Here is a 12,513-nt window from a genome sequence, read left to right on the forward strand (position 1 = left end):
ACAAACTGGCCTTTTCCTTTGGAAACAGGCAGTTCACCTGGAATTGATGCCCCTTTGGGTACTCCAACTACCCAGCGGAGTTCAACATATTTCTGCACAAAGCCATGAGTGATGCAGCCGCCAGGGGCAACCTGGTCTATGTGGGCGATATTCTGATGCGGAGTCAGACCTGGGAAGAACACATGGCAGAGATCAGGCATGTGTTGACCCAGCTCTCCCGTGCAGGGGCCAAACTGGATAGTCCAAGCTATCCAGAATATGAAGTCGCCCACTAACCTGTCTGAACTGCGCAGCTTTCTGGGAGTATGTAGTTATTCCCGGCAGTTCATTGAGGATTACGCTGAAATAGCAAGGCCCCTCCACAAGCTGTTGCAGGAAGACGTGCCCTTTGAGTGGGGGGCCTCCCAAGAACAGGCTGTAGTGGAGCTGAAGCGCAGACTCGGTAGTGCGCCGGGCTTGGCCTACCCTGACAAAAATAAGGTCTTCTACCTTGAAGCAGGGTTCTCAGAGCACTGCCTTGGGGCTGCTCTGAGTCAGCCATATGACCAAGAGCGAAGGGTGGTGGCGTATGCCAGTTGAGCCCTGAGCCCAGTGGAGCAAAAGTTCTTGGACTGCGAGAAGGCCCTGTTGTCTACGGTCTGGTCGGTAGAACATTTCCGTAGTTATGTTGGGAGACAAAAGATCATCATCGAAACCTGCCACCAACCTGTGACATTCCTGCACAGCCAGAAACTGAAAGCGGGCAGGGTGTCAAATAGCAGGATTGTGGCATGGATGATGGCCCTACAAGGCTACGAGATAGAGGTACATTATGCACAGAGCAAGAAAATGTACCTGGGACAGGGCCTGGCTTTGGGCCAAGTGTGTCACGGCTGTGACACGGACATGGAAGCTCCAGAAACTATTCCCGCTGCTGAGCTACCGAACAATCATCGGTACTACGATGAGAACGTGGGCCAGGGCTTACCCATGGCCTATGTTGACGGTTGTTCTTTTCGCCACGAACAGCAGGTGCTAGCAGGGGTAGGAGTAGCCTGGCAAGACAATACCCCCTGTGGGCCAACCCGCTATAAGCTAGGACCAAAGACTAGTCAGTATGCGGAAGTAGCTGGGGTGCTGATCACCCTCCAGCAGGGCCTGACACATGGCCTTAAACAGTTTGTTATCTGTAGTGACTCGAACTACGCCCAACATAGCTTCGTGTCCCATCTTCCGTATTGGAAGGGTAACGGCATGAAAAATGCCCGGGCAAGGAAGTAAAGAACAAAGAGTTGTTCCTGGCCAGCGACAAGCTCACGACCGAGGCTGGAATGATGGTTTACTGGAGGAAGGTGAAGGGACACTCCCAGGTGAAGGGACCCGACAAAGACGGGAATGATGAGGCCGACCGGCTGGCCAAATCTGGCGCCTTGGAGGGTGAACCCTGGCAGTTCCAGCAGGAATGGCTACCCCCAGAAACCGTGGCTGAGGTCAAGGCGGTCACCCGACGCAGGGCTAGACAGGATGTCGGAGCTGACCCTCAATCTGTAGTGCTTGGGTCACAGGGTTTTAACACCGATCTTGCGGAAAAGCAGAAACAGGACCCAGCAATTGGGGAAATGTATTGGCATATCGCTGACCCAGTGCGCCAACCTCTTTCGGAGCAGGTGCTGAGCCAGTCTCCGGAGCTGAAGGAGCTGGCAGAGGTGAAAGACAACCTAAAAATTATAAAGGGGTTGTTGGTTTGTATACCAGTTGCACAAGGTGTCCCAAAGTGGGTAGTTCCCCGCTGTCATTGGGGGGTCATGATCCAACACGCTCATGACGAACCCTGTGGGGGTCACCGGGGAATCAAGGCCACGTACGACACTATCCAGCAGGTGGCATTCTGGCCTCACATGGGGCGAGACATCGCCGCGTATGTAAAGGGGTGTCTGACGTGTAGCCAGTTCCAACCATCACGGCCCTTGCACCGTGAACCACTCCAGAAAAAGCACATGACATTCCCCTGGTCCAATCTACAAATGGATTGGGTGGGGCCACTGGTGAGGTCATCCAGAGGGAACAAATATTTCCTCACTGTTACGTGTGCATTCACAAAATGGATTGAGTACCTCCCAGCACCCAACGACATGGCAGGGACAACTGCAGTGCTGTTGGTGAACCATGTGTTCAGTCGATGGGGACTCCCCCTGACCGTGGACTCGGATCGGGGAACCCATTTCACAGCTACGGTAATGGCAACCTTGTGGAATATGCTTGGGGTCAAGGCCCAGTTGCATATCTCCTACCACCCTCAATCCTCGGGCCAGGCAGAAAGGGCAAACCGAACGGTGGTTAGTATGCTCAAAAAGTTTGTCTCCACCAGCAGTAGGGACTGAGACATTAAGCTGCCCCTGGTTTTGATGGCCATCCAAGCTACGTCCCATTGCTCTACAGGGGGTTCCACCTTTTGAGATGATGACAGTTCGGAAGATGACTCTTCCCCTACACTGTCTCTATGGGGTGGAGGACCTGAGCACGACGGGGGCTGCTACGGCCCATCAGTATGTGTCAAACCTGCGTGCACATCTGCAGGCAACCTTTGCTTTTGCCCAGAACAATCTGGGAAGGAGTGCAGAGGGTAGGAAGCCATACTATGACCGAAAGGCAGTTAACCAGGAACTCCAAGTAGGAGACAAGGTCCTGTACTTCCAATTTGCCAAACCCACAGGGGTGGCACGGAAGTTCTTACCCTGTTGGACAGGACCCCACGAGATTGTCGATAAGGTATCACCGGTAGCTTATCGAATTCGGATTGAAAAGGGAAGGCAATCTCTGGTCCACAAGTGGGTGCATCGCAACCACCTCCGGTTGTATCGCCCACCTCAAACGGCGCCGGAGGACACAGAATAGGGTTAAAGTCCAAACCCGATCAAAAGGGGGGTGCCCCTTTGTAGCTGCAGGTAGTTAGGTACTGTAGTGTAGGTCCTGCTAGAAAAATATATTCAAAATTATAGTGGAACTGTACCATGTGCCTCATCTGTGTTCCAGAATGGGAATCCTAAAACTGCCACGGCTGGTCCTGACAGTACTGTGGATCGCCTCGACACAGCCCCTTGAAGTTGTGGAACCCGGTCCTCCTACCGGCATAGTCCTGCAGGATGCTCCCGGATTGTTATTAACAAATTGCAGAACATATACTCAGCGAGTGTATGTATGGCTGGACCCAAGTGATGTGTTTCGGAAGCACATCAACATGAACAGTAGGGTGTCCTATCATGGTAGGCAGTGGGCTAAGGATGCTGTATGGCATGCCCAGCTAGACACTATACACATGCTCCGCCAGCTGAGGAAGGCAACAGTCACCCAGGAGGAGATGACAGGCCTCAGCCGCCCCAAAAGGTTCTTGGGGGGTCTGATTGCTGCGGCCTCCGCCGTGGGTTCGCTATTTTCAGCTGGTCTGTTTGCTGCTAACACTGTCACCCTGACCACCCTGAGAAGGCAAATGTCTGGGTTACGTAAGGAAATGCCAGAAATTTATGACAGGCTGTATCAACAGCAGCAGCGGCTGGAAAGCCTAGGGAAAACCTTACAGGGCACAGTTGTAGCAGTAAACCTTCATGCAGCAGTGTTAAATAACACCCTCCACACCGTGGGCAGGATTGTCGACGTGTTACAGTGGGACTATGCTTATGTGCAACAGGTCAGAATGCTGATGCAGGATCTGCTCAGGGAGCTTAGTGCCACGGTAACTAGCCTAGCCATGGGACAAATTCCAACCTACTTGGTTCCACTTCCCTTAGTAGAAGAAGTACTAAGGACAACCACTTCCGAGATGGTGCAGCCATTGCAAGCACATCTTGCATACAGTCTAGGCAGCAAGGATATCTATAGACTCAAGTCTATATCGAACGTTGGCTTCTGGAGGGGGGACATGCATGTGAAGTTGACCACCCCACCGCTCGTAGCTTACCAGGAGGATGATCCGAATTTGTACCTTGTTCCAAACCTGGAACTGTGTATATCAACCAAGGATATCCACTGGGTATGCCCAAGTAAGCCATTCCTTAGGGACACAACTCAGAGGTTGTGTGGTATCAGGAAGGGGGCTGCCACTGAAAAGTGTAAAGCCACAGTAACAAGCAGAAGTGAGGTTAACGAACCCCAGGTTGAGCAGGTGGGAAAGAAATGGCTGGTCAGCACACCACAGTTAACCATTACAATAACCTACGACAGACATGATACAGCTACCGAAGTGCAGCTATCCAACCAAACAGTTTTTTTACAAGTTCCTGAAGGAGCTATAGTGCATCTCAACGATTTAGCGCTATATCACCTGGAGTCGGAACTGTATGAAACGGAACTCGAGATTGTGGACGCTTTCAGAGGACACAGCGTTGACTTGGATGACAGAATCCAAGAGACAGTACGCCTTGAGGGGGTACAGTTAGTCAAATTTGTTCTCAATGACACAAGCTTACAAACTACGCTGGTAGGTCCCAAGCACAGTCGTTGTGGATCCTCTGGGGCGCTGGGAACAGTAAACATGGTCATCTTGACACTGCTGCTGGGTGGCTGGATCATGGCTGGGGTAATATGTTGGATGCTGTTCTCTTGTATCAAAGCCTTGCGGGGTAGTTTGAATGAGACAAAGGGAGCAATGGTGTATCACCGAAATCAGGTAACCACTCCCAAACGTCTGCCTGCTGCAGAGCTATCCGACACTGATAGTGAACTGCCGGAAGTTTAAGGTCCAGGGCTAATAATGATGCCTGATACCTCATTTCTATGTACCTTATAACCGAGAGCAGGTATACGCATTGTTCTTTCCAACACTATTTCCTGTACGAATTCTCGAGAGGTAATGTGAATATTGGGTGGTAAAATCCACCGTGGTCCAACAGACATCACTTAACTCTGTTTTTGTTTTGAAGGCAACAACACCTCAGGACCTCGTGACCTTCAAAAAGGGGGGATATGTAGCGGCAATGCTTGTTAATAAGACAAAATTAAGCGTTGCTGTGCTTTCCTAAATGAGGCCCCATCTCACTCTCCATCTCGGTGGTGCAGCCACAGAGAAAGTAGTCATGCAGGCTGATTTAAGATGTTTTCTTTTGATAAGGGACAGCTCCCAAATGGGGATGCACTTAGATAAGCCTGGCTATCATGATCAATGGTCATCCATTGGCGCCTATCTGTCTAGGGAGTGCCAAATGGACATCTGGACTGCATTCCTAAGTGTCAGGAGTAAGTGAGTCATATCTCACCTTGATCAACCAATCAGGGACTGGCAGGGCGTGGTAACACCACGTGGGTCTCCAATGCCCGCCAAACTCTCAACCAATCAACACACATCTGTGTCTTGGTCAAAAAGGGAGCGCAAGCTCAGATCGGGGCTCTCCTTGGCCATTTTCGTGCATCCTCAGAGACAATCATGTGACAACTGCTGTTGTCTGCAAAGGGACTTGTTCTAAGCGCGAGGCTGAGGATCCCGTACGTACTCAGAATTCTACCAACGTGAATGCTCCGCTTGACCAACGGCAGCCTACAGTTGGACCCTCGTCGACAACCTGAATAGCTTATTCAGAAGCAGCGCTGGACCGGGAACGAACCAGCTTCTTCCCGGGCAAAAGAGTGACTTGCGAGGACCCGCAGTCACACTCTGTGCATAGAGACTTTCTACTAGCCAGCCGGACTGCTGGTAGATCCCCTCGGAGCAACGACTGCCCTGCGCGCCGCAGTTAGATTCCTCCGCCCGTCCTACTCCGAGCTGCACCTCGACTGGTTGGCCGGTAGCCAGAGGACGCCGGGACAATGCCCATTGGACAACCGCTGGAACAGAGGCTGCAACAGAGCCTGTCAGCTGGTTTGGTGTTCGTGCTGGGAAATTCCAAATCCATACACAATGGATAAGTAAACCCCATGTTCTACATTGCATCTCGAGATTTCAATTTTACCTCAACACAAGTTGTTATCAATTTAATTCATAAGTAATGCATTTACTTCCGAGTTTAGAGTAACAGTGGGTAATAACACTGATTAGCGATTTGGTGTAGCTGAACGATATATATTGAAATATATTCTCTGTTGTGTATCTCTTTGTGTTTGCATCTCTTCGAGATTATATACCTTGTATATTGATAACCCTCACAGTAAGGTCTGCCGCTTGTATCCAGGCAGACTAGTATGTGTTTGGTGCACAATTTATGTTAATAAAGGTATCTCGTGTATTGAACCCGTGTGTGCGTTGTTAGTTGTTCTGACGATTGATTTTCTAAAAGCCACAACGAACCACCTCGTGATTACTGCTACAATTAATAATTGTCTCAGTAAACCCATCAAACCTCTACACGTGGAAAGATTAGATTGTAGTCATTTTTATTTTTAAATAATTTTTTAGAAAAGTGTAATCTATACCAAAAAGCTGTATTTGTTTAATACCACTTGATAGTTATACTGTATCAATAGAGGTAAGAATTCAAGTTGATACTGTTTAGTCTTTTAATTATTTTAAACTGTATTACAGCATCGTACACATGCTTAAAAGAGAAGAGACAAAACGCAATGTTTCGGCTGTGAAGTTTTCTTCAGGTGTGAGTGTCTTCTGCTCAAAATGAAACGCTAAAATGTAATGTAGGCTCTGAACGGGTTCAACTATGATTTGGGCTTGATTAAGGTCACTGCCTTTCATCTGAAATCCTGCTTGGATCCTGCTTAACTAAAAATTGGACACAAGAAGAGAAGAGGCTCTGGTGAAATTTCTTTGTGAACTGAAGAGTTAAAGTGTAAAGTGTCTCCTCCTTTAAACGGGAAGAGATGTGGTGCTTTAAACAAGAGAGTGTGGCGTTACGTTTTGTCAATGAAAAAGTGTGTGTCTTTGTTTTACTCCCTGGCGGAAATGGGCTTCCATAAGAATCAGTATACTGTAGCTTCTGGGAAATACATTTTTCCTGCATTAAAGTTTAACCCGTCCAGAGCGCCCTACATTACAAACTCCAAGCGTTTCATTTTCAGCTGAAGACCCTCACACGTGAAGAAAGATTCACAGCCGAAACGTTTATGTTTATATTATTATATCTAATTTTTTATTTCTTTTTTAAAAATTAAAAAAATCATTTGCCCAGCATAAGGGGGGGGGGGTCTGCTCTCATTGACAGCTGACACCCCTCCATACACTCAAGTGAAAAATTAATAACGCCAATGTAAACGTCGTATTTACAATTTGTTGATAATAAAAATGTTAAGTTCTCTAAAGCTTTCTCAGTCAAGTATGATAATTTACCTAGGGAGCTGTGTAAGCATGCGTAGGCAGCAAAAGATCAGCTAAACTGGGAAGATGTGACACTGAAGATATTATTAATAACCTATTTAATCTGAAGGTAGATCTAAAGGGATCCATCAATAGAGGTTCCTGCTACTGGAGCGATTCAGAGGGAAAGACGGTGACTATTCGTTGTTATTAAGAAATGACTTAGATTTGAACATGTTGTGATATTTAGAAATATAAAAAAGTCAATTAATTGTCCATAATATTGCTTTTTTAGTTTTTCAAAGAAATGTTTGTTAAAAGAAAACTCATGGCGATAGCTGGATTTGAACAGCCGACCTCTCGCTTATAAGTCAGGCACTTAAACCATCACTCCACTAACATGGTCACATGACAAGTGGTGAAACAGCCATACACATATCAATAGACTACTGTTTGTGCTACAGTACATTAATATAATTATATCGTTATTAATTTCTTTAGATGCGCGATTCCATATTATATTCCCTATTAATCAAATTCTAAAAGTATGCTTGTTTACTCCGGTATCGAGCGTATTCGCAGAAAAGCTTAAAACTATCACTTTTCTCACAAAGTACTGTATACTGTATAAACGTAAAGTAACATGGTCAGAAGGAGCAAGGAGCACGTAAAAACGTTTCCGAAATAACCACATGTAAGACTTTGATGTTTAAAATGTTTAGGGAGAAATGAAATACTGGTGTGTATTTTTTCTTTAAAATACGAAGACCAGCCATATACATTTTACATAATATGTTTATGTTCCTAAATTAATATCGTTTATGACCTTCAGATGTGTTATGCTCCTATTCTTTTTATGCTCAGCTACTAAAATGTCCCTTTAGTGGTAAAATTCCATCTAAATAAACAATACTAAGTGGATTAAAATGTGCACAGTAAAAATATTAAATGATTAAATCTTTCCATGACCGACCAACGCACCACGAGTGCCCCTGTTGGTCATTTTGGCCAGCCAATCACGTAACGCGGTATGACGCGTTATGATGCGCTATGACGTAATGATTTGCCCGCGGTACGGGTTTGTACCGCGCACTTTGAATGGCTGCATCTGTAGTATTGTTTATATGTAGTGTGTTATTTTTGTTTAACTTTTTAATACTTCACTACAATAACATCGAACTGTGAAATTAGCTATCATTGTTTCTTCATTAGATATCAGTAAATAGTTGTGAAATTTGTTGGGATAATTTACACTATGCAAACTTGTTGAAAAGAAAAGTGTTGGGACATCTCATTCAATAAAGGATGAAAATAAATAAACAACAGTATAAACGTTTTACTAAAATTAATCACATAAAATGTATAAAATGCTTTGGGAATTAACCATAAGCATTTACATGTAAAGTGATTGGAATAGGAAAATCCAGAACAATAGCTTTTTCTACAACTGCTGCATGGGCAGCACATATAGGCTTGGTGGACCATATGTTTGACACCACTACAATCTTTGGGTTGCCCTGTTTGACCTGAAAAGTGATTGTAGATTGCCATTCTCTGTGAATTCTCTGTCATCTACAATTGTGGATTCGTAACTCCCACGCAGAAGGATGCAGGAACTGCAGCGCTGTACACTTTACATAACCCTTGGAGTGGGTGTATGTGCAAAATAAACACCGAGTAATATTGTGTGTTTTATTACTTTAGGAAAAATCTCTGCAGAGAAAATATTTAGTCTTTGATAAGTTTATTGTCTATTGTATTGATGATGTTACCCATTGCGTTTAATATATACTGATGGAAAAAAGAAACACAATATTTTCTGGAATTAGAATACTATAGTTAAAGCTTATGTACTTTCACAAAAAGTTGTCTATTTGTTTTAAGGCCTCTGACCAGCAATACAGCTTGTGCAGTGAGGCATTGCAACTTGCTAATCACTCGAAAGGTCGTTAGGTGCACTATTACCCAAAGAGGTCCACGTGGAACAATGCCTAAACAGGTCACCTTTAAAAATTCCTTAATTCAAAGCTTAGGTCACTGCAAGAAAAAGGCCACACTTAGTCAGTTTTCTGTGCATTCTATAATGCCTCAAATGTCACCAGAAGCAAGGGAGAAGGCCATTGGCATGCTGCAGGCAGGCATGTAATGTGCCAGCATTGCCAGACACTATGGAGTTAGCTGCTCCACTGTGTCTCGACTGCAGAGAAGGTTTCAGCAGACTGGCAGGACAGATGACATCCAAGATCCAGTCACCCTTGAGTGACCACACCAGAGCAGGACTGGCCCATCAGACTGGTCCATCTGAGAGATCATTTCAGATCTGCCACCCGTGCTGCTGCTGCTGAAACTGCTGGCAGACACAATGCCTGCATCAGTGACAGGACAGTGAGGCTCCACGCTGCTCGCCTTAGAGTAAGGCGACCTGTCAGAGACCCTCTGCCCACACCTCCTAGATGTCACACCTGACTGGCTTGGGCTAGACAGAGGCTGTGATGGACTCGTCAGCACTGGCATCAGTTCCTCTTCACTGATGAGTCACTCTTCAGCCTGTACCATGCAGATAGGAGGGCCAGTGTGTGGAGGAGGAGGTGTTGTGTTTATTTTTTTCCATCAGTATATATGGCCTTACTGATGTAAGATTTAAAGAAGTGTTCTCTTTGTTTGGGACTAGCTTGTAGATGTAAAGATAAAAGCAATACATGCATTTGAGGGCCTTGTTACAATTACAGAAATGAACCTTAACCCTAGATAATAGACCATAGCTCTCCCAGGAATCTATTGTCCAGTTCAAGTTCTATTATGAATTCAGTTGCAGGAACTGGAACCTTGTCATTAGGATTTGGACAAGGTAGCTCTTGGTTACACACTACTCCTGCACTATAAGCAGTTGGTCATAACATCAAAAACTTTGGAAAGCTTTATTTAATAATATTTAATAATACCCATCTATGAATTGGCTTTATCATTGTGTTCTCCTCCCCAATGATAGCTGATGTGTGGTGAACGTTCTGGTGCACTATGGCTGCCGTTGCTTCATCCAGGTGGATGCTGCACATTGGTGGTAGTGGAGGAGAGTCCCCATTATCTGTAAGGTGCTTTGAGTGGAGTGTCCAGAAAAGCACTCTAAAAGTGTAAGGAATTAGTTTTATTATAATCTGATCATTCAAAATGCTTCTCCATATTAATTAGGTTTAGATATTTTTTCATGTGTCTGCAATGTGGTTTTCCCATGTAATTCATTGTGTTCTACTGTCATACAGCATGTAAATATGCTTCTAATTTCAAAATAAAAATCTAAAAAGTTTTAAATTAACCATTGCAGTTTAAAAACTGTTACATCATCCTTTTGCAATAATTTGCCTCATAGCACTTTACAGATTTGAATAGCAGTTAACAATGTAGGAGTAATGGCTATTCTTTCTCAGGATGTTAAAAATATATATTTGCAATTCCATTTCATTTCCTGAAGATGTCCCCATGATTTCAAAAATCACTGAAAAAAGCCCATGTCTGTGTAAGGGCCCATTCCCCATGTTCCTAATATAAGCTTTACATGACAAGCAGCACTGCTTCAAAACCATCCAAAAGTTCAGATACTGAACACTTTCTTTTGATTTTAAAAAGTTCTTTTTTTGTGTGTGTGAAGCATTCTAAAGAATAGTTTCATTCCAGTGTTCATTGACCCTTGGCTTGTCAGAAAAACTCAGGTCATTGTAATATAAATAATATTCAAAAATTAAATATTAGTCTATTTGTTTCCAAAGTTTTTGCAAATAAGAAAAAAAATCTTACACAATTAATGTTGCTTCTTTTAAAAAGTTTTCTTAAACAGTTACTGAATTTACTGTAAATTATGTATGAGTTATGATATAAAATGGATTTAAGATTACAAGAAAATACATCCTGAATTTCCTTAGTATTTATGCTAAAATTAATTAAATATAACCCAGATAATGAATAATTATTGGCACTTAAAGTGAGATAAAACTATCTGCACTTTGGTTCTTACATATTTAGACCACTTCATTAAAATGCACCGAATTTCACAACCCTATAACAGCACTGCTGCTACACTAAATTGGTGAGATACTGAATTCCCTTGGAACATAGCACATGTTCTGCCTCAGTAATTAAGATTAGCTGTTCGTGTGTGTTAACACCCCTGTTTAATTTCAGAGGATGATGCAGTGACATATTCAGATTTGGTTTTGTTCTTTTGAGATAGGGTTCCCACACTATTTTACTGCATTTCTATAAATGTAACATTTTATATAGCGCATTGCGTTACTTAAAAGATGCTAACAAATGCAGGAGAAAGACGCAGGAGAAGATGCAGGAGAAAGAACATTTTTATCAATCCGCCTTAGTTCTGAATAATGTTCTCAATAATTGGATACTTATTACCTCTGTCTCTTTCGTGAGTGTTTTATGCTTAGCATTTCAAAGAGAGACATACAGTACTATACAGTATATTTAAATAACTTTTTGTTTTCACTTAAGTTTTAGTGTGTACTGTATATAAACCATCAAAAGAAAACTAATTTCAAAAACTCAATGCAATACATATTTAATAATGCATATAAAATACAGCTTCTTTTTAATACATCACTGTCTTGGGCTCTCTAAGTGATTCAATTATTGAAGGAGGTTTTATACAGTACAGCCCTGTAGTCCAGAAACATCCTTTTGGTCTACTTCACTTTGTCAGGCAGGTCCTATTTAAGTGATTTCTTGATTGAGAACAGGTGTGGCAGTAATCAGGCCTGGGTGTGGCTAGAGAAACTGAACTCAGCTTTCCAAAGATGTGATAAACCACAGTTGATTTATGTTTTAACAGGGGGGGCAATCACTTTTTCACACAGGGCCATGTAGGTTTGGATTTTTTTTCCCCTTAATAATAAAAACCTTCATTTAAAAACTGCATTTTGTGTTTACTTGTGTTATCTTTGTCTAATATTTCAATTTGTTTGATGATCTGAAACATTTCAGTGTGACAAAAATGCAAAAAAATAAGAAATCAGGAAGGGGGCAAACACTTCTTCACACCACTGTATATGGGAGAACGGCTTGCAACCACCAGACTCAAAAATAAGTAATTAAAGATGGTCTTTTATATGCGAAACAAACAGGTTACTACGACACATTCTGAACAAATGATAAGACAACAACACATGCCAATATTGTTATTAATCATATCAAAGTTGCAGACTGGACAAAAGATTGTTCCTTTCATAGGTTCTGGACACACAGCCAGCTTACCTCATACATGCCCTCTTATCCTACTGACCAAGGACAGGCAGCAC

At 43.5% G+C, this 12,513-nt stretch overlaps 1 protein-coding gene across 1 annotated transcript in view; it reads left to right on the forward strand.

Moving 5' to 3' along the window:
* The first annotated feature begins 777 nt into the window (after nt 1-777).
* Nucleotides 778-12,513, forward strand: part of arap2 (ArfGAP with RhoGAP domain, ankyrin repeat and PH domain 2) — a 247,624-nt gene continuing 235,888 nt past the window's right edge. Inside the window, 1 exon segment of the mRNA XM_088920360.1 lies at nt 778-804. Coding sequence (XP_088776486.1) covers nt 778-804 — 27 coding nt within the window.

The sequence above is a fragment of the Atractosteus spatula genome, chromosome 1 (assembly GCF_055471065.1).
Source record: "Atractosteus spatula isolate fAtrSpa1 chromosome 1, fAtrSpa1.hap1, whole genome shotgun sequence".
Lineage (NCBI taxonomy): Eukaryota > Metazoa > Chordata > Actinopteri > Semionotiformes > Lepisosteidae > Atractosteus > Atractosteus spatula.